This window comes from Mauremys reevesii, linkage group 1 (genome assembly GCF_016161935.1).
Source record: "Mauremys reevesii isolate NIE-2019 linkage group 1, ASM1616193v1, whole genome shotgun sequence".
Classification (NCBI taxonomy): Eukaryota; Metazoa; Chordata; order Testudines; family Geoemydidae; genus Mauremys; species Mauremys reevesii.
In genome coordinates, this window is record NC_052623.1 from 251,314,072 (window position 1) to 251,340,727 (window position 26,656).

The 26,656-nt window shown below is 44.2% G+C and overlaps 1 protein-coding gene across 7 annotated transcripts in view; it reads right to left on the reverse strand.

Annotated features, from left to right (window-relative positions):
- The window catches only part of WNK1 (WNK lysine deficient protein kinase 1), a 182,090-nt gene that overhangs the window by 48,834 nt on the left and 106,600 nt on the right, over positions 1–26,656 (reverse strand). For 3 of the 7 annotated variants that reach the window (XM_039546941.1, XM_039546930.1, XM_039546936.1), the window contains 12 exons: positions 24,942–26,126; positions 22,237–22,314; positions 20,689–20,838; positions 19,108–19,581; positions 17,662–17,940; positions 16,866–16,963; positions 14,990–15,152; positions 14,080–14,196; positions 6,226–6,399; positions 5,564–5,621; positions 5,264–5,404; positions 1,367–2,844 (listed from right to left, as the gene is read on the reverse strand). In XM_039546941.1, coding sequence (XP_039402875.1) covers positions 1,367–2,844; positions 5,264–5,404; positions 5,564–5,621; positions 6,226–6,399; positions 14,080–14,196; positions 14,990–15,152; positions 16,866–16,963; positions 17,662–17,940; positions 19,108–19,581; positions 20,689–20,838; positions 22,237–22,314; positions 24,942–26,126 — 4,395 coding nt within the window. The remainder of the gene's footprint in view (positions 1–1,366; positions 2,845–5,263; positions 5,405–5,563; positions 5,622–6,225; positions 6,400–14,079; positions 14,197–14,989; positions 15,153–16,865; positions 16,964–17,661; positions 17,941–19,107; positions 19,582–20,688; positions 20,839–22,236; positions 22,315–24,941; positions 26,127–26,656) is intronic. The other 4 variants (XM_039546951.1, XM_039546961.1, XM_039546979.1 and 1 more) reach the window with 3 other exon arrangements.

A 26,656-nucleotide genomic window follows, 5' to 3' on the forward strand; every position in this document is an offset into this window, starting at 1 on the left:
GTTATAACATTCCAAAAGTTCCCATCCTCCTTTTTTGTTACTTTTTTTTTTTGGTGTAAGATGCTTGGCTCCCTTTTTAGTTTAATCTGAATTTCCTATGCTTTAAGTGTTCTTCACCCACCAAATAAGTACCTCTACAACTTTCTCATAAAGCTTTATATCATTACATCAAGGCAGGCAATTCTCTGTGTGTTTCAACATAAAATAGCACAATGAGACCCTGGGCCCAATTGGTGCTTCTGAGTGATTCTGTAATATAATTGCTAAAAACCTAAAAAAATAAAATGCTTACTTTCTGTCAAGCATACTGAAATTTTTGCTTTGGGATATATTAAGACCTAAGTTTTAAATATATTTGTGCCCTACACAGGAGACCGGGAACAGGACACCCTGTGAAATTCCAAACCTCTGAAGAATACTGGAACCCAGAAAGAAGCAGGGAAGTTTGTGGTGCTTAGGAGCCCTGCATGATCAGTCTCCCCAGCCTTTGCACATCAGCCCCACTACAATCTTCTACCTCTGTACCTTTAATTTTTGTCCCCAGAGCACATCTATACTTTGAGCTAGGGGTGTGAGTTCTAGCTCAAGGAGACATACTTGTGCTAGCTCTGATCAAGCTAGTGCAAAAAACACAGTGTAGGCACAGCGGCACAAGAGGTGGTGATGGTGGGGTGAATGGGCACATACTTGGGGTGGCTAGCCCCCACTTCCTCCTACTCCCCCACCTCCCCTCCACAGCTACATTATTTCAGTGCCAGCTTGATCAGAGATAGCACATATACGTCTCCTTGAGTTGGAAATTACATCTATAGCTGGACGTGTAGAAATACAGCTAGTCTCCAAGTCACCTTCCTGAAGACTAACAGATCTATGGACCTTGGCAAGTCAGCAGAAACCATGGGCCCAGTATGGATTCCTGTCCTCAATAGCACCTGTACATTTTATCAAATCTGAGGCAGGGAGCAGGAATATGTAACCTGGGTGAGGAGGAAAGTAAGTAGAGGCAGATGACAGAAGATAGCAGGGCTGCGGGATCCACTGGGGTCATGGAAACCTGCATATCTTAGGAGCTCTCAAGACATTCAGATGGAAATAAGGAGGGCTGGAAACCTTAAGTTAAGATTGCTATAGGAGCTAATCAAATCAGGAGGAACTTGAGTCCAGCTGCCTGTACTTGGCTTAAGAGGGGAAAAAAGCATGCTAACACTGTACCTGAACTAAAAACAGAGAATAGACTAATAGACTGTATAAATCAGTTTGGATAAACAAACATTCTGTTTCAGCCTTGTTTCAGAACAAGAGTCCTTTCCAAAAGGTTATTCTCTCGTATACTTAACACCATTCACAAGAGTGCTGGATTCCTTACCGGTACCCTGCTAAGAGGTGGCTTTGAGGGAGGGGTCACTGGTTTCGCTGCTGTTGTTGCAATGCTGCCTGATGCTGGAACATAGGTGACAGGAATGCCAACTTGACCAGGTGTGGCAACTGGTGTCATCACTGGTATGCCAGCTGGTCCAAGGGGCAAACTAACTGGTGGTATACTAGAGCTGGTAGTGGCGGTCATAGGTTTAGTTGGTGCAACAGCAGTGGTTGGTATGCCAGGCATGACTGTAGTCTCCATTACCAGTGAGGTCTCCAGAGATATTGGTGGATGTGTTGCTCCAACATTGCCATGTTCACTAAATAGAGATCGTAGCTTTTCTTCCAAGGTCTTTATGTCATCGATGCCAGGAGCTTTGGGTTGAGTGTCAACATCAGCCTCCAGACACTGAGTATGAGGTTGATTGGGCAGTGGAGCAAGTTGAGGTTGACTGTGTATCAAGGTCTGCTGTACTGCAGGCAAGTTAGCAACTGGCTGTGTCAGTGGTAGGATGCCAGATAAAGGAACTTGGGGTAGTATGGGGGTAGATATTGCAGCTGCTGCCTGGGGTAGGACAGGTGTTGATGCAACTGCTGATGGGATGAGTAAAGGATGCACCACAGCAGGCTGAGGGACTGAACTAGATATACTTGATGCCACTGCAGAGGACAATGGTGCAGAGACAGGAAGGGACAAGCCAGCTGCACTGCACAGCTGCGGTTTATCTACTGACTGTCCATCCTCAGGCTTTGAGTGTAGCACACTTACAACAACTGTTTCTGCCAGATTGGGGATGGAGCTACTGCTGCTGAGCTGAGGAGTTTGTGAAGTCACATTATGAGCCATAGTTGGGGCTACAGATGTTTGCGGAGCTGCCACAGACTCCATACTACCTGAAATCTGTTGAGCAGGCGGAGATGTCACAGGTGGGGGTACAGCACTTGGTGCACTAACACTGGGGCCAGCCATGACAGGAATTTGTTGTGTTGGTGGCAATGTTAAAGAAGCAGGTGCGCTGATATTAGGGACAACTTCTTCAGTCAGTGGTTGAGCAGTCTGCGAGGTAACAGTTAATGAAAAAGAAGCAGGTGCACTCATACTGGAAGTCACTCCACCAATTAATTGGTGCCCAGACTGTGATGTTGTGGGAGAGCTGGAGCCTGAAACACCTGTGCTTGGTGCAACTCCAGCTGGCACCTTTTCTGTAGGCAGGGGAACAACAGACTGAGCTACTGGAAGAGAAATACCAGTGGTGGAGGGGGGAGATGCTGGGAGAGGAGCCACTGTTGTAGATGGTAGACTCCCAGCCATGTTAGCAAGTACAGGTGGAAATGGTGGTATAGTTTGGTTAAAAACTGGAGGAGCTGTACTGGGTCCTTCTGTCATTTGTGCATGCCTGATCTCAGAGAAAGCTTGCTGCAGGCTGAGTGATGATGCAGAATGAGACAGGTTCATCCCAGGACCATGTGATGGAGAGGAAGCAACTGGAAAAAAAAATCCAGTCAGTACACCTAGAGACGTTTACCTACCATTGCTAGACTAACACCATTCCAGTATAGTGCATTATGGCATGATTTACGTAGGCTATTCAAAGAGACCTAGGAATACAGAGCCGGGGATATGTTGCAAATCATAATTTAAGATGTGCTGTGAATCCTATAGGAGCCTAGCATTGGAACAGCAATGGGTAGCATCAGTTAACAGACAGATCTAGAGGAGAAAAATCTTGCATAATGCTGCCCAAAAGCATTTTTGGCTCTAACTAGCAGTCAGTTCCTTATTTTCAGTGTTTGGGGGTTTTTTTTCCCCCTAATAGAAGGAACTGGTCAAGGTGGGTGAGGTAATATCTTATTGGACCAACTTCTGTTGTTAAGGGAGACAAGCTTTTGAGTTTACACAGAGCTCTTTTCAGGTCTGCAAAAAGTACTCAATGTCACAGCTAAATACAAGGTGGAACAGATTGTTTAGCATAAGTAGTTAACACACATTTCAAGCACAGTTGCCAACTTTCACGTGGTAAATAAGCACCCTGATTTTCACAATAAGCCAAAAATCAAGTTAATCCCATTTCAAAACAAGGCCAAAACAAGAACCCCAACACTCTATGTGACTAGATCCCCGCGGCGTGCAGTCTGGGACTGGTAGGCCCACTGTGCACCTCTGAATCTCTCTCCGTGAGGCCCCTACTTGCCGGGAGCCGATTAAAAAAAAGCAACAAGCAACAAGCCAAAAATTAGCCAACAAGCAACTCAAGCCAATTAAGACAAAAATAAGCCCAATTTCTTTTTTTCCCCACGGGTTTGGCATGTCTGATTTCAAGGGACCATTCACAGACTTTAAGGTCAGAAGGGCCCATTATGATCATCTAGTCTGACCACCTGCACATTGCAGGCCATGGAACCTCATCCAACAACTCCTATGATAGACCTCTAACCTCTGGCTGGGTTACTGAAGTCCTCAAATCATGATTTAAAAACTTAAAAGTTACAGAGAATCCACCATTTACACTAGTTTAAACCAGCAAGTGACCCGTGCCCCATGCTGTTGGGGAAGGTGAAAAACCCCCAGAGTCTCTGCCAATCTGACCTGGGGGAAAATTCCTTCCTGATCCCAAATATGGCAATCAGACTCTGAGCATGTGGGCAAGACCCACTAGCCAGATACCTGGAAAAGAATTCTCTGTAGTAACTCAGAGCCCTCTGCATCTAGTGTCCCATTTGCTATTAGCAGTCACAGATTGTCTACAAAGGCATGTAGACAGTCTCATCATACCATCCCTCCATACATTTTTCAGGCTCAGTCTTGAAGCCAGTTAGGTTTTTTGCCCACACTGCTCCCATTGGAAGGCTGTTCCAGAACTTCACTCCTGTGATGGTTAGAAACCTTCACCTAATTTCAAGCCTAAACTTGTTGATGGCCAGTTTAGATCAGTTTGTTCTTGCATCCACATTGGCGCATAACTTACATAAATCCCCTCCCTCCCTGGTATTTATCCCTCTGATGTATTTATAGAAAACAATCATATCTCCCTTCAGCCTTCTTTTGGTTAGGCTAAACAAGCCAAGCTCCTTGAGTCTCCTCTAATAAGGTAGGTTTTCCATTCCTTAGATCATCCTAGTAGCCCTTCTCTGCACAAGGAGAGGGTGGAGGGGAAGGGAGCTTCCTTTTCCCCGTATGATTGGAGGCGTGTTAACAGGCCACTTCACCTTGAATGGTCCCTTAAAATGTGTGTTGTTTACTTATGCTAAACAATCTGTTCCACCTTGTATTTAGCTGTGACACATTGCGTGCGTTTCCCAGACCTGAAGAAGAGCTCTGTGTAAAGTCAAAAGCTTCTCTCACACCAATGGAATTTGGTCCAAGAAAAGATATATCACATCACTTATCTTTGTCCCTCACACAGGCACTGACTTCCCCTCTTTCCCATGGGTGCTCAACACCCACCCCCATACCTCCGGCCCCACACCTGCCCTGCCCCTTCCCACCCCCATTCCAATCCCTTCCCCAAAATCCCCACCCCAGCCTCTTTCCCTGAGTGCACCACGTTCCTGCTTCCCCCCCCCCCCAAGTGTGCTAACGCTGCCAAACAGCTGTTTGGTGGCGGCCGGGCAGGAAGTGCTAGGAGGTAGGCAGAGGAACAGAGATGTGGCGCGCTCAGGGGAGGAGGAGGTGGGGCAGGGAGTGAGGGGAGCTTGGCTGCCGGTGGGTGCAGAGCACCCACTCATTTTTCCCCGTGGGTGCTCCAGGGCTGGAGCACCCATGGAGTTGGCACCTATGGTCTCTCTAATATCCTGGGACTGATACAGCTACTACAAGAACTGGTCACTCAGGTTAAACAACTTGTAGCTGGTATCGTAAATAAATATTAACAATCAAAACTTCAGAGAGCTTTGGGTAACTTACCAATATCTGAAAGTTCCTTTCCTGAAGGAATAGAGGAGGTGAAAAACTGCTGTTCTTTTAACCGACTCTCTGGGACAGGACTGACAATAAACCGTCTTCCAGCAGAATGGACAACCTGGGTGAAAGAGCTGGGAGGAACACCTAAACAATAAAGAGAAGTTAGGTATTTAACGATGTGCTGCATCTCATTCATTACAGCATGTCCTGCCAGATTGTGCACTCAAGCATATAAAGGTTGCGCTCCTCAGCTGGATCAATGTTAGCACTAGGAAACTGTTGGATAAGTATTATAAAGCTTACCAATTCTCTGCGGCATGAAAGATACAGGATCTGGCTGTTTGAACTCTCCCTCCAATTTCTGCAAAAAGATAAAATAAAAAAATTTAAATTCAAGCACAACCTCAGTCTTCCAAAAAAGCTTAAACACAAGTTCAGTGACATAATTATGGTATTCAGTGTACTGCTACTGTAAGCAACACTGTGAATTTGAGTACTTTATCAGTTTAGTCTACCACACTTTGCCCCTCCCCCACACACACTCAAAACTCTGTTCCATGGGAACATGTCAGTATTACATCTAAATTATCAAGACAGAAAAGTTTGGAAACGTACCTATTTTCCTGCCAGGCAGACTGCCCTGGAGCCAGGACTCCCATAGGTTGCAGTTGTCCCAGCTCCAAGGCAATCCTGGAAGCCCTCACAACCCCTTTCCCCTGCGTGGTGGGCTGCCAGGATGCTGGACAACTGGAGGAGCAGAGGAATCACTTTGAAAATGTCAAAACAAGAGGTCTGATTTTTTTCTAAATCATTTCATTATTGTTCCATTTCGGAGCAATTTTTTGAAATTATGAAATTTCCTGTGGAACAGGAATTCCAGTTTCTGGCCAGCCTTACTTATGCCACCACATTCTCAAAACAAAGGTTGTAAACAATCTGGCTGAAGCAACCAGTCCCCAACTTACCTGGGACCCTGGAAAGAAGCAGTCATCTTTCGTCTGCATACTCTCCAAGCCCTGATCACCTTCCGGCTCTACACTGACATCCTCACTGAGCATTTCATCAGCTTTCTCAATGATCTCTCGTACCTGCTCTACAAATGAATCTCTCTCAGTTGCTAGAATAAATTCATTCTGCACCTGTAAACGAAACAAAACAACAAGGACTACTGTCATCATTAATGTCCCTTGTCTGTCTAGATTTTTAAACCCCTTCAAACCTATATATTGTACATGGATTTTGTCTATGCAATTATGCCTTCCTTTCAGTATTACCCTTATTCTCCGTTGGCCATTTTTGTCACACCAACTTATTGCATCTTGCTTTCATTTAGACTGTGACCTTTTCGGGGAAGAGATAGTCCTGTTACACTTGAGGCTATAAAAATACAGACTCTTATATGGTCCTCTTATTTGTATTACAGTAGCATTAGAAGTCTCACTCATGCAGGTAAGCTACTGTCACTTCATCACAGGATTTCTGCTTGGCATAAATTGTTTAATTGAAATTTACTACTTCTGCCAAACTATCTGTTCAATCTTATATTCAGCTGTGACACACTGTTTCCCAGACCTGAAGAATAGGTCTGTGTAGCTTGAAAGTTTCTCTCTCTCCCTAACAGAAGATGGTTCAATAAAAGATATTACGTCACCCACCTTGACTACTATCCTGGGACCAACACGGCTACAAAATCATTGCATAATTGAAGTCAGACAGTCAAATCAATAGCTGTAATAGGAATTAGTTGAATATTCCATAAGTTCAAATTCCAAAACAGCTCTCAAATGTTTAGCCGCAGTCAAAGGAATGAGGGACTAAGGGCACTGAAACTTGAAAGTACTCTGCGAGATCTCCTCACGAAGTGCTGGAAATGAACTTCAATTCTCTTCTCTGCCTGTTCCATGTCTTTCATAACCAGAGTCAAACAATCATGATGAACCAAGTTGCTACTGCACTGGCAAACTACGTTTAAGCTGAACCCATATCTCCCAGAGAAGAGACCAAATAATTTCACAAGCTTAATTCTGTGACTAGCCACATAAACCAGCTGTACATTTCAATTGTGCAAAAACAGTTACTACAAACTCTTCTGTTCAAAGACTAAGCATGTTTTTAGCTATCTGTTTTTCACTCTGACTGAAAATGGATATTATCAGCAATGCCATGATGTTCTATTTCATGAGTCCTATGCACTAGTTTTTCAAGATATGACAATTTCCCACAGAATGATTTGAGATAGAAGACTTAAAGATTTTATCCTTGCTGCTGCCAAATGAAACGGGACCAAGCATATATGACCCTGACCAATCAATTTATTTTCTACATGACAAAACCAACAAGAATTCATTCAGACTTACTTGGAAACAATAACTGAGGTAACTGGTGTATGTTGAGTGTATATAATGTGGATAGCGTAATTTAATAGCTTATAGGTGTACATTTCATGACAACTTTGGACGAATCTTCCTTTTACAATATTTTGTGTGTGTCTCATTCAAAGATTTGACGTATATTGTTAGCACCTCAAGAAAAACCTATTAATGAGTAACAAGAGTCATACAAAAAACATTTTCCACAATGAAAACTTTCTGTAAATGTATTCAATTATCTACGTACACCTCTACCCCGATATAACGCTGTCCTCGGGAGCCAGAAATCTTATCGCGTTATAGGTGAAACCGCATTATATCGAACTTGCTTTGATCCGCCGGAGTACGCAGCCCTGCCCCCCTGGGGAGCTGCTTTACCGCGTTGTATCCGAATTCGTGTTATATCAGGTTGCGTTATATCGGGGTAGAGGTGTATATGTATTACTTTAAGTGGTGGGAGTGTTGGTATGCGTTTTGTGCAGGTTAGTCAAAAACAATTTTTCTTTAAAATTAATATTAGTACACAACTGTCCAACTGAGCATTGAGTAGCTGGGAGGCTATCTGCTCATGGACAGGTACGAGAGAGCGCAAGTCACCATGAGCTCAAAAGGCTTAGTCAAGGCTCAGAGAACTAAATTAAGATCCCAGGTTGGAGCGGGTGTCTCATGTGTGGGAAGAGATTTCCAGCACCCTTAAGTAATCTACGCGTCAGTGGGCGAGCAAACAGTATCTGTCTACTTGACAGTGAAAGGCCATTATAGTTGCAAGATGTACCTTAAAGGAACAGAGTTTTGATGAGATGAAGGGAGGAAGATGTTTGGTCTATGTGCTTAGATCACCACCTAATTTGGAATCGCTTCCATTTTTGCAGGTAAGTATGCAGAGTGGTCAATTTTCGGCTGTGTAATAACACGTCTTACTTCATCAGAGCATTCTACCTTTAGACCCTGGAACCAAAAAGGAGCCACGCCTGGAAGCGGAGGATCCACAAGTTGGAGTGAAGGAGCTGTCTGTCATGTTGAGAGAGCAGGTGAGGAATAGGTCGAAGAGGATCTTGAGAACATAGTGCCATCTGTGCCAGGTAAGGAAACCAAACTTGCCATGGCCAGGAGGGGGCAATCAGAATAATTCTTGCTTTGTCTCATCATACCTTGGACAGTAGAGGAAATGGGGGGAAAAGGCGAATAAAAAAGGTTCCTGTCCCATCGGAGGATAAGCGCATCTCCCAGAGACTGTTTCCCCAGGACTGCTCTAAAGCAATAATGAGGACATTTCTTGTTCCGATATGTAGCTAAGAGATCTATAGTCAGGGTTCCCCAAAGGGTGAATGTGTCATGAATAGGGCTCTGTGTTTGGCACTGAAGTCACAGATTCCGTAATTTTCCCGCGATCTCTGCGACTTCTGTGGGGGCCAGTGTAGCTGACCCCAGGGCCGTCCAAGTAGTTGGCTCTGAGGCCAGGTGGCCCCAGGGACAGCCGCTCCCAGGCGCTGCTGGAGCAGCCCCGTGCAGCTAGCCCCAGGGACCACCAGAGCAATGGCTGGTGAGACTCGCCACAGGGACCGCCTGAGCAGCAGTCCCCCAGTGGTCAGTCCAGCTGCTGTCCGTAGCCCCTGGCAGCCAGAGTAGCTGCTTCCCTTGGCAGCAGCTGGGCAGCCAGTGCAGCCGCTACCGGAGGGTGGTAGAGTAGCTGCTTCCCCAGGTGGCTGCTAGCAGTGGTGCCCAGGTGGCTGGAGTAGCCACTTCCCTGGGCAACCCCCAGTAGTGGTGCCCGGGCAGCCCCCAGCTTGCCCCAGCAGCAGCCTCCTGGAGCAACCACCCCCCAGCAGCAGCCTCTCCAGATGCCCCCCCACCCCTACTCCTGACACCCCCCAGCAGTGACCCCCTTAAAATTTAGTCATGGGTAGTTTTAGTAAAAGTCATGGACAGGTCACGGGCCCGTGATTGTGTGTATTGCCTGTGACCTGTCCATGACTTTTACTAAAACTACCCATAACTAAATTGTAGCCTTAGGTCATGAAGCACCTTGGAGTTCAGTTCCCATTTGTGGTCATTAGAGACGCTCTGACTGAGACTGTTGGTTGTCACGTTCTGTATCCCAGGTAGGTAAATGGTTGAGATAAACACGCTGTGTTGGATGCACCAATTCCACAGTCTGAGTGCTTCTGTGAAGAGGGAGGGAGGGAGATCTGGCACTCCCCTGGTGATTGATGTAAAATATACAGGTTATATTGTCTGTCATGACCTTTACGTGGTATTCTTGACGAATTGGAGAAAGTGTGCACAGGCGCTTCTGATGGCTTTTAACTCCAAAAGATTGATACAAGAGCCGCTCCTGTAGGAAACCACTTGATCTGAACCTTGTGGTCATGTAGATGGGCTCTCCAGCCTATCAGGGAGGCATCCGTCCGAGTCAGCGTCAGTAGCGGTTGTACAAATGAAACGCCTGCTTGGATGCGTCTTTCCACCAGTCCAGGGAGTGCTTTATAGTGGAGGGTAGTGATAGCTGTTTGCTTAGCCGGTCCTTAAGGCGTGCAGAGTGACAAAGGTGCATGCTGCCATATGACTGAGCAACTGTAGGCAGTTCCTGGCCAACGTTTGTGGGCTAGCCTGGACTGTCTCTATGAGACTCGTGAGGGTGGTAAATCTGCGCAGCAGGAAGAATGCTCTCACTTGCACTGTGTCAAGTTTGGCTCCAATAAATTCCAGTCGCTGTAACAAGGTGAGGGTTGATTTCTGGATGTTGTGCTGTAAGTTCAGTTGTGCAAAAGTGCGCATGGTGATCTGAGTGGCACAGATGGCATCCTCAACAAGGGTGTTGTCTAGGCACAGGTAGATAATGCCTTATGTTTGCAGGTGCACCACTGTGACAGAGAGAGCCTTGGAGAATACCCTGGGTACAGACAAGAGGCCGAACTGGAGCACCTGTATAGATAAGGGTCTTGCCCAAAGGTAAGCCATGTGCAACCGTCATATTGAGATGTGGAAATAGGCATCTTGTAGGTTGAGGGCCAAAAACTAATCTCCTTGCCCCAGATCTAGAATAATGGCTGCTAGCGTGATCACCTCGAACTTCTGTACCTTCACACATCTGTTTGATGCCCTTTGATCTAGAATGGGTGTCCAACCTTCCTTTGCCTTGGGAATCAGGGAATAAATAGGAGTAAAACCCCTTGCCTCTGAGTTCTGCTGGGACTGGTTCTATGGCTCCTAGGTGTAACAGATCTATCTCCTGGCGAAGCAGGTTCTCATGAGAAGGGTCCCTGAAGAGTGATGGCGAAGGAGGGTGGGAATGCGGGAGGGACAAGAAATGAATGGCATAACCCTTTGAAATAATCTCCAAGAGCCATCTCTCCCAGCTGCTGTGAAAGGTGGTCAGGTGATTGCCAAAGAGATGTGACAGGTGCATAGATGGCAGCTGATGTTTCAAGTCGTAGTTGTTTGGGCCCTCGACCAATCTGTCAAAAATGCTGAGAAGATACAGTCAGAGGTCGCACATTGGAGTGCTGTTTTCGCTTTTGTACCCTGAGCCTCTTGCACTGCCGCTCGTAATAGCGCAGTGAGGGTAGGTACTGAGAAGGTCGTGACCTGTACTGTGGTTGAGAGCCATATCTCCTCTTTTGTCCCGCTGTATAGATTCCCACGGAATCCTTCAGGGTGTGGAGAAAGGAGCTGGTAATATCAGTGAAGAGCTTGGGCCCTTTGAATAGGAGATCCTCAACCATAGTCTATACCTCTCTGGGCAACCCAGAAAGGTGCAACCATGACACCTGCCTCATCACTGCCATGGAAACCTAGCAGGCTGCTGTATCTGCTGCATCTAGGGTGACCAGATGAGAGGAAGAAAATATCAGGACACGTGTAGGGGGTCGCCGGCGGAGGGGAAAAAAAATAGTGCAAAATATCGGGACAAACTCCTAAATATTAGGACAGTCCCGATTTTATCGGGACCTCTGGTCACTCTAGCTGCATCCAATGCTGTCTGTAGCACAGTCCTGGCCGCTAACTGGCCCTCTATGACAATGACCTGAAGCTGCTCTTTTTGTACCTCTGGTAAATGTTCGATGAACACACTGACTTTTCCAATCTCCATCATATGGGGTCGACTTGGCATGATGTTGCTTGCCACATGCATTAACCGCATCTACAGCAATTGAATTGGATTGAGGATGTAGAAACAAAGTCTGCCTCTGAGAGGGATGTAACATTTCTTGTCGGCTCTCTTGCAGGTCATGCAATGGAGGCTGGTGTCTGCCAGATGACTTTGGCAAGGTCAAGAAGCGCCTCCTTAAGTGGGAGAGAGATTTTGGAGAAGGAGGAAGTTATGCAGAATATCTACCAGCTTGTGATGTTTATCATCTGCTACCTGCTGTAGGGGAATTTGCAAATCATCTTCCACCCTCTTAGTAAGATCTTCAAAGTTCTTAAAATCATCAGATAGTGATGGGGGGAGGCATTAAAGCCTTATCTGGTGAAGATAAGGAGAAGAAGTCTGCTGGAGGGATAGCCTCCCTTTCAAGCCTTTCCTCCTCTTCCAGTCCAGGGACTAGAGATAGTGAAGCTACAGGAGACAGTCTCGCCAACTCTCTCTGAGAGGCATGGACATGCACAAAGCGTGGGATCTGTACATCACCCAAGGATCCCAATATGGCCACTAGGGATGGGGGAGGGGGGTAATGAAAGTGCACAAGGAGGCCCACACCAAGATTGCAGGTCAGCACAAGGGTGGAGTTGATGAGGTCCCTAGTACTGTGATGGCACGCCACAGTGAGAGGTCAGGGAAATAACCATGCTCCTGGTCACTGTCAGACTCAAAGGTAAGGGTGGTGCTGATCAGGGCACTGGCAGTAAATGTCCCCAGTGATTCCAGGCATGGGGCTCCAGTACCAATTAATGGGGATTGTGGTTCTTCCATGACCTCCAGGTCTCTAGGGCTGGGAATTCTTGTGGTGCCGCTGATTCACTTGGTACCATGGATGAGTGTTGGTGGAAAGCTGTAGATACTAATGGTTGATTATGTGTGGAACACTCCAGGGACAGGAGCTTTGCCACATTCAGTACCAAGGCTTTACTTCCCTTAGAAGTAGTATGTACTTTGTCCTTAGGAGGTGGTACCACTGCCTCGGAGTCTGAGCCTCTGGTGTCTTTAGGCAGTGTGGCTAGCGGAAGCACCTTGATACTTCTGGGTACCACACTTCGGAGCCACTGGTACAGAGGTGGCTGAGCACACTGGGGAACCCCTCTGGCTGGCCAAAGACTCTGTTTGGGGGCTTGGAGCCCTTTTTCTTGAGCCCGTAAGGGGGGAAAATCTGCTGATTTTTTCCACAGTTCTACCCCAATGGAAGTTAAAGGCTCCAGGGACATGTATCCTGGAGAATGTCTGGCACTGGAGTCAGCTGGTGGGTGAAGTGCTCTCTCCATCAAGAGGCATTTTAACTTCAGATCCTGGTTTGGCTTTTTTTGAGACCTCGCCTTGAGCTGCTGGCAGAGGTTGCACTTTTGTGGATATACGATTCTCCCAATACTTTACAGTGATATCACCCTTAAAAGCAAAGAAAGCAGATTTTTTTTTCTTTAATTAAACAGAGGTTAGAGTCTCTAAACTACTAAATGCCCTCCGGGGCAGGAGGGGGTGTAGAGGGTTCCCCAGCAAGGGCATGAAACATGAAATAAAAGGGGTTTTTCCCCCTCTTTTTAAATCCCGGAAATTAACTATTAAGGGAAACAAAAGGACTAAAACTACTACCACTTATGCTAATGATGCTGAGAACAACAAGACACCCGCTTGCTCCATTTGAGGCCAAAGGCAGTAGAGAAGGAACTGTGGGCGATTAACCCGCCCAAGATAGCCTCCAGGCAGATCATGAGGGAAGGAGAGCAAATGTATGGGCCGAATGGACACTGCAACCTAAAATCTTCGATTAGAGGTACAGAGGCTCTGATACACCTACCATGGAGCTCATATAGGGACACCACTTGAAGAAAATTAAGTTCCCCAGTGACAGGAACGGGACTGCACTTGGAGGAGTTTGTTTTATATTGTATTTCCAGAAATAGAGTTTACTGTTTATTAGCTCAGCTCAAAACAAGCAGTTAGTAAGAGATTTTTAAAATCCTATAGTACAAAGTTAAAACTGTTTTACTTGAAGACACTGAAGTTTTAAGATCGAAGCTGACCCAAATCCTCAGATGAACTAGTTGTGCAAATACTGGACCAAACATGTTGGCTTTGGATACTGTTCTTTACCACTCAGTCATTAGGGAAAGATTTTGCTTCTAGTATTAGTAATGTGACTGGAAGAGGAGACAAAGATTGTAGTGCACAGGGAAGCCATAAGAATAGTAGTAATTCAAAAAGACAGGTTAGATGAACTCTAAGGTGATTTGTACAACTAATATGGTTAACAAGATCAGGGTCAATTCTCCATCTGCACTGGAGATATAGCTCACCATAATTATTGCTATTTCCTCCGGGTTGTCACCATCCAAGTCAAATTTGAAAGTAACCATTTTCCGATTGTGTGTCTCTAGCTGGCACTCAACCACCCGATCACCCTTGTTCGAAACCTGAAAGAGAAGAAATATGCTTTCTAGCCTGAAATGCAGAACACAGTGGAACATCACGAACAACTATTGAGTAAAGTGTGCAGACATCTCTTGTTCCTAAAGCCAGGGAAGGCCAGGTGCACAAAAGCAACATGAGATCTCCAAGAGGGCCAACTGTACTGTACTCCTCTTTGAGCAATTCACTTTCCATTCTCAAACAGAGATCAGATGCACTGAAGGGCAATGATCCTTTATGGATTCCCCAACTACATCAACCTTCAAGCCCTCTTGCTCAACATAGACCATCTTACTCTAGAACTCTGACTGCTCTTTCCTGCTTATGTCAGGAAACAGAACAAAAAGTCTGCCCTAACATTTCAGGAAAGTCATTAATGGTAATAGTGAAGATAGGATGAGGTTTCTTAAATGAACTCCAGCGCAGTGAACACAGTGTGAGGGCAAGGCAAATGGCAAAGCAAACATTCTGTAGCAACTACTGGTATCACTGCTTTCTGAATGACCATGTTCTGCTGTTCTTACTGCTCCGCAGCATACCTAATAGCTCATCTTTGGAACACTATCTGACCTCCAAAAGCAGGAAGATTATTTTTTACACCCCTGTATAGTGTACGGCACCAAGAAAAGAGATGGGGTGGAAGCCTAGCCACTTCACATGGGAGGCCGTTATAAGAATTTAGGATACAAGGGAAACAGAAAGGATACCCCTCTTCAGGATGGTGGGTAGGGAAGTTCTGTAAAAGCTCAAGAAAGACGTTACCCACTACTACAGTCACTGAAATAAGCCATAACTCACATTGAGAATTCTCAGTTTTGGTCTAGCAGTCTTCTCGTGCCGAGAGCGGCTGCGTACAGACTTCCGATAATGGCGTTTGGTGGTCCTCCCTTCATGTCTCCCACTAGATCCTGGCACATTCTCATTCCCATCACTCATGCCCGAAGCAACATCAGAATGTGCACTAAAAACCAAAAATAATTCATTTTAAGTTTTAATAATTTTCACAAATAATATTTGAAATTCTTTACTGTGTGATGACGGAATTCTCCTCTTAACCCAAGAGAGGATGGTCTCTTAAGAGCAATACTGGTTACTCTTATGAGGACAGGGTATGAGAAGGATAAACCTTTAATCACATATGGTTGCTTGAATAATAAATATGTAACCACACATGAAAGGAAGGGATCCATAAAATATGTTTGTAAAGTAATCCGTTTAAATGCATCTTCTGGATGAAGTATCAAGCTCCGCAAGGCTCAACCCCTGAATAAGTATGAGTATCACAGGAATGAGTAACCCCCTTGCTTGATGTGTAATTGCAATAGATTAGCACATCAGGTGTGATGTTATCTGATTAAGATATGACCATGTATATTACTGTTGCTACCACTGTTATACAATTGCAACAAATCTTGTACAAAGTATGTCATGTGAGGTGTCAATGGAAAAGTTATGATTTGCTGAATATGATTATCCTATTAGTATGCACATATTTTCATTTCTGAAGTTATGAATATTGACTGTATACCTGTATTTCAAATGTGGTAGCTCCCACAAGGTAGTTTACATCCAGGCTAGCCAGCACATTGTGAACAGACTATTCAAGTTGATGGCTCATCAGTGAACCCAATGGGCCATGGAAGAAGCTTATCCCCACCTGATGGACTTTCCTGTGAACTTTCCAGCCAGAATATGTGTAATGGCCCCTGCTATAACTCCTCGAAACATGCAAGGGCATGTGACCAGCTCATGTGACACTCAACTCCATCTTGTGCCTGTACTTTTCCACTGACTGTACTGAGAGCAGACCCATCATATGGCAGAAAGTATAAAAGGCCTCAGAAACATCTCCACTTGGCCTCTTTCCCACTCTGATCTCTGGACTATGGATTTATACTAATGAGAGCATTCTAACCAAGAGACTGAGGGACCTTCCAATCTTTTGGAAGAAACCAGAGACTTAACAAGCCAGCAGTATTATGCCATCACTGCTTCAAGAACTTTGCAATTATTGCATGTATTTGATTCCTTTAGTCAATTTTAACTCTAACCTCTTTCCTTCTTTTTATAAATAAACCTTTAGATATTAGATACTAAAGGATTGGCAACACGTGATTATTGGGTAAGATCTGAGTTATATATTGACCTGGGTACGTGACTGGTCCTTTGGGATAAGAACCCCCCTTTGGTTAATGAAATTGGTTTTAAATAACCACTTATCACTAAGTCTAGTGTCTGGGTGTTGGAACAAAGGCTGGGATACCTTAGGAGACTGCATTTCTGACTTATTAGCCAATGTAGTGAGACAGAAAATTTACTTTTGTTGCTGGTTTGGTAAATCATATGGAAGAATAACCACCAGATTTTTTGGGGCGGGGGGGGAGGTGTTTGTCCTAATTCTCAGCAGTTTGTCATGAATCTAGTATTCTCAGTTGTGACCCACTCGGGCATGGTAACATCAGATCATTGCACACAATCTGTGTGCCTTCTCCAGGCCCTGCTTAAAAAGAGGAGGCTTGGCGGAGTTGGAGAGAAATCTTCTAGAAAAAAAATGGAAGTTATTCCCTCAGTTTACGTAGAAAATATCTCTAGTAAAGAAGAGATGCCAAATAGCCACCAAGGGAAGAAACTCCTCTCAACCAAAAAGTTCAGCTTGGTAAAACCCACTGGTTACCTGTCTAGTGAGGAGACCAATGGGGTAGTCTGTGCAAGCTGTTGCTGTGCTGATAGTACAGATTCTGAAGGAGCAGCCTGTGAGGCTCCCTGAGTACTCTGCGAAGAGAAAACAAACATTCTTCAAGTACACCGATGAGTTATTTCTTCATTTCTCACCATAATCAACATTTTGATATTTTCTCCCCAATCAAACTTTGAACCTAGAAAGCACCATTTCTCCAGAACAATTTATAACAACCAGGGTCTAGTCATCTCAAATCTGATACCCAAGGAAGAGGGCTCTAGTGCAAGTCTCATTCATACAAAGCACCTGGTGAGGTCAGCCATCCCATCTGCTACATTGTGATGATACTACAGCTTGCCATGCAGCCAGTGTCTTACTAGCAGACTGTGCAACAAGGAAGCCAACGCAGCACACAAAGACAATTCAAATCTCTCCCCCAACAGCAGCAAGGCTGCAGGGAATATGTATAAGAGAGATTCTCAAGGGCTACCAATGGCAAAGTGTCTTTGAAAAGACCAAAAAGGATCTAGAGTACTAGCAAGAAGTGACGTGTTAACAGGTTTTTGCCTCTGGGTGGCACACTCATTTCCCAACAGAACAGCCAATGGCAACAAGGTCCCCACATTGGCATGACATTCTGCTGTAAGAAAAATGTCATTTGAGAGATTAGTTCATTATGTCCAACTGAATACCATCACAGAAGGGTTAATTTCCCCCCACAAACAGTGCAATGTAATGCATGCCCTGAAATTTATAGTTTACACACAGAACTTGCAGAGATTACATTTACCTCTAAAGCTCCCTGCTGTGAAGACGCAGATGACACCTGCTGTGCTAAACTCACTGCAGGCTGTGGCACTTGAACCTGTCCTCCTAGACCGCCCAGAGGAACTAAAATGTTCTGTTCCACATAAGGCTGCACCATTGCAGCAAGATAGCCTGGCTGAGCCAATGCATCAGCGGGTAAGGGAGGGGACAGTACTGCAGAAGGTATGCAAACAGAGGCCACAGCAGAGGAGGGAGCAACATTTGAGTCTCCTGGGTATTGCAGCAGCCGAGGTGGGAAGCCCTGTGACAGAAATGAGGAATCTGAGTTAGTGCATTTCAGGGGAAGTTAGGAAATCAGCAAGAAAGGCTGAAAAAAGAAAACATGGCAAGTCAAGCTGCAGGGGCATGTTCCAACCTGACACCCTTCCAGAATGTTCAAGCACCTCTAAAAATCATTTTCCAAGAGGAACAGAGCAGACTGCCCAGAACAATCATGTAGCATGAACCAGCGAATTCTCTCTCAGTGCTCTCACAAAAGAGAAGGGTTTCAAAGTCCCTAGCAGGTAAATGAATTCTCACCTTCCAACTCCCCCCCATAGTTATCCACAAAATCATGAAGTGGAAAATCTGAAGAGCTTGCAGGCTGAATGGCCACTACTCAGACAGGATACGCAACTGCTGCTGGTAATCTTTCATAACTAATAGCTAATGTTCCTACAATCTCTCCCCTTTCCACTATCAGGAGGTAGGCTGACTTTAGTGCCAAGCAACATTGCTACCCACCGCAAGTAAACAGTACTTGCTATTATATGCTGTTGGACAGCACATTTCAATGTATTACAGTAGTGGTAAATATCACATGTTGGGCCTCTATTCCCATCACTATGCAGGTTGTCCCTTTTATACCCGGACTGCAGTAAATGTTTAACTTCTAAATAATCAGACACTGATTAGCTCCTGTCCATCATCTCAACATTCTATGTTTGCATCTGATACTTCACTTATGTTCAGGGCTCACATAGTTTGGTTTATTGCTAAGATATCAATTTTCCCCCAAGGAGTTGTGCCAAAAGACTGGTGTTGCCAGACACCCCACACAATGTCTTTCCAGGACATAAACCAGCATTTTGATGTCTTTGGCAAGGGTGATAAAATATTATCAATTTTCAAAATTCATAGTTGTCACATACAGCAGAAAAAAGATACTAGCTCTTTTAGAGAAACTCCATTGCCAATAAATCCATAGTTAGGTGTCCAAAAACAAATACAATTTAATGAAACTATGCCCTCTTGCATACAAGTGTAATGAGAGAATTTTTTTTTTTAAATGAACAAAGAAGAAGAAAACATGTGGCTTGTTCTCTCCTGCCAAATTCGGGTATTGGCAAGTATCTGCCGCACACAGATCAGGTCTAGTGCCCCAGAGGAACAGAAGACAAGGAGACCTCTTGCTGGCTTGCAACAATACCTGATACAAAGCATCTCCAGCTGGAAGTGCAGCTTCAGCAGCTTGTCCAAGGCTGGCTGGTAATCCCAGGGACTGAACAGCTGGCTGCAGGAGCTGAGGGAGAACCTGGCTGGGCAGCTGGGCCGCAGACTGTAGAACAGCTGGAAGCTGGCTAGGGACAATGGTTGATCCTACAGGGATAGCAGCTGCTGTAGAAGATGTGGCTAGAGTGAGTAGTGGCTGGTTAATGCCAGCTGCCATAGAGATAGGCAGAGACTGGAAGCCTGGCTGAGCCACTGACGCATGAGGTGTTGCTATGGGGAGCTGAGAGACTGAGAACTGGGGGAGCAGGGAGGTTGACAAGGGCTGTCCCATAGGGAGAAAATGAGAGCCAATGGGGATGGTTGGGGCAACTGAAGGTTGAGGGAGAGAAGGTGCTGCAACAGGTAATTGAGGTTCGCCTTGGATGATCGGCACTGCTTGGGAAACAGGAAGCTGGGGATGCAAAGAAAATAGAGATAGACTTTTTAGGAAGCAGGGTTGCAGAAAGCAGATTTTTAATGTATGAGTCAAAGAAAAGAGAATTATTTAAGTTATCACACCCTTTAAGAGTGGAGTGGGGAGAGTAGCTGGAGAGTTGATTGCTGTTCCAAAGGGTTCTCATTTTGCAATTTGTTCCTGAGGATCACTAAACCACCTTTTGCAACATGTACGCTGTGCTGGTGTGGAACAGCAAGATCTGAACACTGCTGCAGCACCAACATGTATGTAAACTGACTCTGGTCCTCTCTCATTCTAATCCTACAACCAATCCTCCCTCCCTTCCCTATCGGGAAGAGATGCAAAGCCCACAACAAAATGGGGAAGTCCGCCCATTTGGGGCATGGGCAGGAAGCAATGGAGAGTGAAAAGCCACTGTCAGCATACAGAGAATGGCAAGGGTCATGTCAATTGAAGCCAGCAATCAATTGGAAAAGGAGTTCAAATGAACAAGCAACAAAAACTCTTTAAATTTAACAAAGCTCACATTCATAGTATCAAAACCTGTGAGCCAAGCTGAAATAAAACCATTCAGTAACAGAAGCATCCTGTCCAAGGAGTGAAGGAGGAAGACCGGTAGAAAAAGAGGACGACAGTTCAGAAGAGGCAGTGTACATGGCACATTAATTGGAGAACACATTTTTGATTATGAACCCACAAATGTAATTTGGATGGAGTAGGTTTCTCCTACATGAAGTGTCAACAATGCCACATGAAACTCCTCAAAGTGCAGGTGACACATTATTTTAATCTTTGCAGAAGTTGTGCCTTGTCGTCACATTTTAGACAACCTGACAAAGATACCTATGTAAGAAAGGCCTCCCTTTTAAGTGCTGTTGCTCCTCAACTGAACCAATGAACTTCTGCCACATATTCCAAAGAAGGGATTCCAGGCACAGACATTTCTGTTCCTGCCAAATTTTTTAACATAGTATAATAATCGTGTCACCTCCAGCAGTATTTTCTGAACCATTAGGACAGAAGGCAGACCAGTAAAAGGGGCAGCCAACAAAGGAAGAGAGGAGAAATCTCCTCATTTTGCAAAAGACCAAGTTTAATTACCTGAGTTCCAGCTGGTACCTGAGGCATCGGCATGATCAGTGGAGTCTGAGTTTGAGAAACTGGTTGTGATGGGGTAGCGCCACTGGAAACGGATGACTGCTGCAGCTGGTACTGTCCTGTCTGCTGGGAAGGAGCCAGCTGCTGTGCACTCTGTTGCAAGGAGGCAAGATGGCAAGAGATTATTTTCTCTTCAGATAAAAATGTTCCTCCGATTTAGATGTGTTTGGGTAGATTTTCCTAGTTTTCACTCTCTTGTTAAATATAGGAGATAACCATATACGATAGTTTCTATTCTGCAGAATTAAAACAGCTCTGGCACCAACACTGAGCCCTAATTTTTCACTAGTTACAATGGAAGCTAATGCTTTCTGTTACAGAATTAGTGTAAGTGCAAAGACAATTAACAGAATATTATTCAGCATAGAAAATATTTCATATCACAAAAGCCAGACGATCAGACAGGGCTACCTAGAATAGGCAGATGTCAAAAGCTGCCAAGAGAAGATGTACAGTTTTTCTGAGTGGAACCTCTGTGTTTGTGATAGGTACAGAACAGATGTGGGAACAAGTATAGACGACATTATCCTACAGTTACACTAAGCATAGCTGCTTAGCATTAAGGCTGTCCAAAGAAGTCAAAAAATTCAAAAATTAAGTCTGAAGTCTACTTGCTACTACACTTTACATCATGACAGTAGGGTTGTACACTATACAAACTTCAATGCCAGAAGGACAAAACGGTAAGCGCCCATAAGATTGGTGATTCGTCTTCATGCTTCCACCTACCCAATCATTTTTGTTAGATCTTAAAATTACTTAAGAGTTAGTCTGAGCTCTCTTTTCAAATAAAAGATTAAACACCTTCCTGAAAGGCACAGAAGACAGCATTCACAGAAAGATCCTACAAAATAGTTGTATCAGTGCCCAAGTAAGAAAACATGTCTTTCAGTTATTCAGCCCTTGGCCCAAAACCTAGACATAAGTCCTTTTACCATACCTTATGAGAAGCTGCCCCTGCACAGGAAACCTCATTGAGAAAATAATTGAGAAAATTTGGAAGGCCAGATTCTGCAAGCACTATAGTCCACTTGTACTTAGATTACAAAATTTCACTTTCAAAACCAAGCACACACTGGAACTAGAGGTGATAAACTTGAGGTTGAGAGAGTAGAGAAGACGTACACCTTTGCCTACTCAAACACATCATCAAGAGGATCCCCATGCACATCTGGCAAGCTTCAATTACATACTTTAGTCAAAAATAAGCCATCATGTATAAAAAAGTCACTAGAATATAAAAAGTTGGCAGCTGTGCCTAGCATCTGCACTAACAAGCCTATATCCTTTCTATTTTAAGAAGAATCCTCTTCCCTTGCCCACAATCTGTAACTTCATAACTTTTTAAAAAATTCTAAAAAGGCAATACTGAAAATATTTAAGGAAAACAAAGGAGGGGGAGATCCTCCTGTTCACTTTCTCCCATAAAAAGTAAGCTGCAAGTTAAACTTACTACACATCAGTCCCAGCTTTAGGAACGGTTATTCTTACCTGCTGACTTTGCTGTGTTGGCTGGCATGGCACCCCCACTGATATACTACTTGAGGCTGGCTGGCCTTGCACCTGTGTCTACAGGGGAAAAAATGGAAACAGGTAGAATCAGACCGGGCAATTATTGGCTTCTGCAACAAGCATCTATAATTTCTAACTAGGATGGTATAATTGGAAGAAATTTCTAATGATACAAAACAATACTATGGCTTAATTTTAATATAAAGATATTCAACGGAGCAGAGCGTTATGGGGAAGTGCTGAGCTCTATTTTGTTAAGCTTTCCAGAACAACTAATATAAAAAACCTGTGCAACCCAAACAGCCCTCCATATTAGGCAAGTCAGCCTACCAGTTTCATCCTTCTGCAGTGTTTCTTTAGGATCTACGTCAGACTGTCCTGGTACAATAGCCGGGAACAGAAGCATTAAACATTTACACACTGTGAGCACACTTAGGTGGCCAGGGGTAAAAGAAAAAGTGAAAAAAGTATATGAAATCTGTATCCTTGAGCATCAGCTGAAGAAAAATACAGAGTTCTAGACCAGTATTAAATCAAGTGTGCGTGTCCTCAGCTCACTTTGAAAGTGATGTCAAAAATCCACACCAAATCACTTCCAGATTCTCAAACCCTAATAAATGTTCAGAGCCTATCAATTGGATCAGCTGTTGGAGAGACAGAGGGTTCCAGTCCACAGAGTCCTAGCTAACACAAAGACAACTTTGAATGAATAAGCAAATAAAAGAATGGATGAATGATATTACAAGTGAATGTGGAAGAGACTGAAGAAATGGTATGGCAACTACCCCCTCAGCATGTTCCCACTTGACTAATGTATCAGAAACTGGGACATATAGTAACTATACACCTCAGTATAGCCCAGAAAAGGAAGGTCACCCAGCTCCCTTTCTTAGTTTGTGTCACTTCAGTGGGAAGGCTGAAAAAGTAGGAAGTGTCTAGTGCATTTAGAAAGTTGTATAAAGTACTGTATGAAATATTCTTTCCAATTACTAAAGCTACAAGATTTCCCTTAGACAATGTACAAACCTGCAGTATATTGCATTCATGAATACTTTTGGAAAACATTCCTGTGATTTAAGAAAAAAACCTTGGAAAACGCCGCCATCAAGGGAAGCTTTTTCTTTTACTCTTAATAATTTCTTGAAGGTTTTGCCTATTTGTTACAATTTAAATGGTACATACCAAAGCAAGGCCGCTTCAACATGAGGCTACAGTTTAAGTCCTAAATCATGCACTATTTTAACACATTAGTCAAGAGCTCTTAATAAAATCTCACGTAGGGATTATCTTCCTTATTTTGGGCTACCTTCCCAGCCATTCATTTAATCTTTAACATACATAGGAAACCACTTACTGAAGTTTAACAAAATAGTGTTTATAGGGTAGTATAGTCCCAAATTGTTTCAAAGCACTTCACTAGACTTTCACTCTGCTTACATTGAAGGTTCACTATGCTCTAAGTGGGCTCCCTTGGAGTTCAGCAACTGTCATCAACAGATTGGTGCTTAAAAGCTGCATTCTGAAACAGCTATCACCACAATCCTCTACTTGTGTTGAGTGGGTGGGAAGAAAAAAGTCTCCACTATCCATAAGGAAAGCATTCAAACTGAATCCCTGGTTCCTGACCTTTCTACATTTATATACTGCAGAACAAAGCTCCTTTTCTTCCTAAACATCTCCATTCCAAAAAAACAGGCTAGTCCCCTGCAACTGCAGCAGTGAAGAGAATCCTAACTTCACTGCTGAAATGAGTGGAGTGAGGGAGAAGAGAAGTCTACTTCTAGGTAGGGTCCTCTCCTCTCCTGGCTCTTGCAAGTGAAAGTACTACATGTATCGATAAAAATATGTAAATTCCAACCATGTTTAAGTTTGTTTCATTTTTAACAGTCCCAAGTACTGCCATTATGTGGAAATGATACCTTATGAATATCAAACTCAGACAATTTGTGCAATTGGTTTTTGTTTACATTTTAATTTATCAAAATAGTTAACTTGGAAAATAAATTTTCCTAAGTAATTTTCAGAGTACTCCTTCAATAAATACATTCCCAGACCTGTGTATAATTTACGGACACACCTCATCCCCTGAAATCCCTTTAAAACCTAGTACAAGTTTTGCCTGCATCTGGACAGTGGACAGATAAATTGGCATTTTAGTTCTATCCTACACCGTATGAATAATATTTTGTTAAACGGTATTAAATTCTTTAATTGAAGACACTGACTGCATGACCAGAGAAAGCATGATTCTTTGGTCACAATATTTCTTCCCACAGAATTAGTCATACCTTATTGTACCCAATCCATAACCTTTTCAGGATGAAAAGCCAACCCTGCATTTCACTCCCCTGGATCTCTGAGCTGATCATCAGCTAGGAAATGATAAGGAGTACTGACTGACTATTTGCTACAAATGTCAGAAGGCCCCACCTACCAAGATTTAGCCTGGGCTGAAGGTAGAATGATTAGCTGTTGATGTCTCACTTATTTAGGTGAGACCTGATAAGCTACTGAGATCCTAGTATATTACCAATAGAGCAGGAACATATCCTCTGAATTCCAAGATCTAGAACAACTTGGAGTAGGGAAGGGAGAGGAGAAGGAAAGAAGGGAAACATGGCTCTTAATTGTGTAAAGGAGGACTTAAACAGCAGAGAAATTCTGGAATGGTTCGCTCTCATAACCTGAGGGAAGAGTGCAGATGTTCCTGATGAAAGCGAGGTGGACAAGGCCTGCTGAGCTGAGGCTCCCTGTTGGAAACAGATGAAGAGCTGCGACTCTTGAAATACCTTCTGAGGCAATGGGACAATGGGCAACGAGAAGTCTGAACCAAAAGCTGTAGACGACACCCCTGTTGGGGGAGGAGACTGGAAATCACCAGTGTCAGAGGAAGTCAGCTGTGATGAATCACTTGAGTATTCTGGACTTCCTTCTGGCCAGCTCTGTCTGATAGATCCCGCTCTGGGCACTGTTAGCTCGGGAACAAGGTAGTTACACAGTTCCTCTGTCACAGGCTGGAGGCGACCATGCAACCCTGTTGCCTGAGTGGACTCCTCCTGATTAAAATCCATCGACCCCCGGCAGGTTCTGTAAATACGTTGGGGTAAGATACCCCCTTCTCCTGGAGCCGAATTTGGCGTGTGTACATGGAACTCAAAAACACAGCTTGTTCTGCCATCACCACTGTGAGTAAGCACAGCAGGTGCAGAATGAGGAACAAATACCTGGTGAAATTTCATCTGTGTGGAATCTGCACTTAATGGAGATGAAACACTGGACAATGGTGAAAGTGGGCTCATTCCAGCATCCAGCCTCAAGCTCTGTAGATGTCTTGGCAGGAAGGTCTGCCCAGATTGGTAGTCATAAACAGAGCTCTGAAGAGGGCCACCTTGCACATGCTTCTGTTCAGGCACTTGTTTCAAGTACTGTTCAGTCCCATAGGAATTATATGCTACTGTATCATAATGCTCTGGCAACTGTGGCTGGTAGTGCATGCCCACTAAGTACACTGCTTCTTGAGGCATTCTATAGTGAGCATCCTCAGGAGGTGCTGAACTGACTTGCACATGTAGGGGCTCTCCAGTGACCTTATGAGCTGTAGTGCCCAGCATAACGACTGCCTCTGGTGTCCAATTTGTGGGGCTACCACCAGATGGAAGTAAACTCTGGCCAGTTTTCAGCAAGGGCTGGAAGTGGCATGTTTGGGCTTCCAAGAAGGAGGTACTCTTGCGCCGCTGAGAAATGGTGACTTTCGGCGGGCAGACAGGTGGTGGTGAGAAAGACACTGGCCGTTCATGAATGGTTGGGAAAAATATCTGTGAATCTGGGAACGTTGGTGTTCCCCCACACGGTTGCACCAGAGACTGAGGCTGTATTGATATGAACAAGACAAGTAATTCATACATTTAGAAATGAAAGGACATGAACATGCACAGCTCACTAGGCAGCTCTGTGTAGTAACCTTATAGAATGACTACTCCGAGTTCATGATCAATAACACATACAATGCTTTGGAAATTACAAAACGTAAATATCCATTAAATACATCCGTGGTGAACATGACTGCATATGGAAGTATTTGCTTTTGTTAGAAGCTGCTTTTCCGTAACAAAAGCAAATAGAGAATTCACAAAAGAGAGAATTTGCTGCGGACAAACGAAACAGACTTACTTTCACGGTACCTGCAACTGCTTTAAGTTAAGCCTTTGAGTTACTGATTTGTGTGCAAATTATACCAAAAGAACAAACTCTGAACTAGCTAGCAGTGAGGCAACAATCTCTTGATTTTGTGTTTACAAGGTACACAAAAAAGGCAAGAAAGGGAGAAGAGATCTTCAGTTTTTGGTTACTTAACTTGGATTATCTCCCATGAAGATGTAGTGTTGTTACCCTCTCAGAA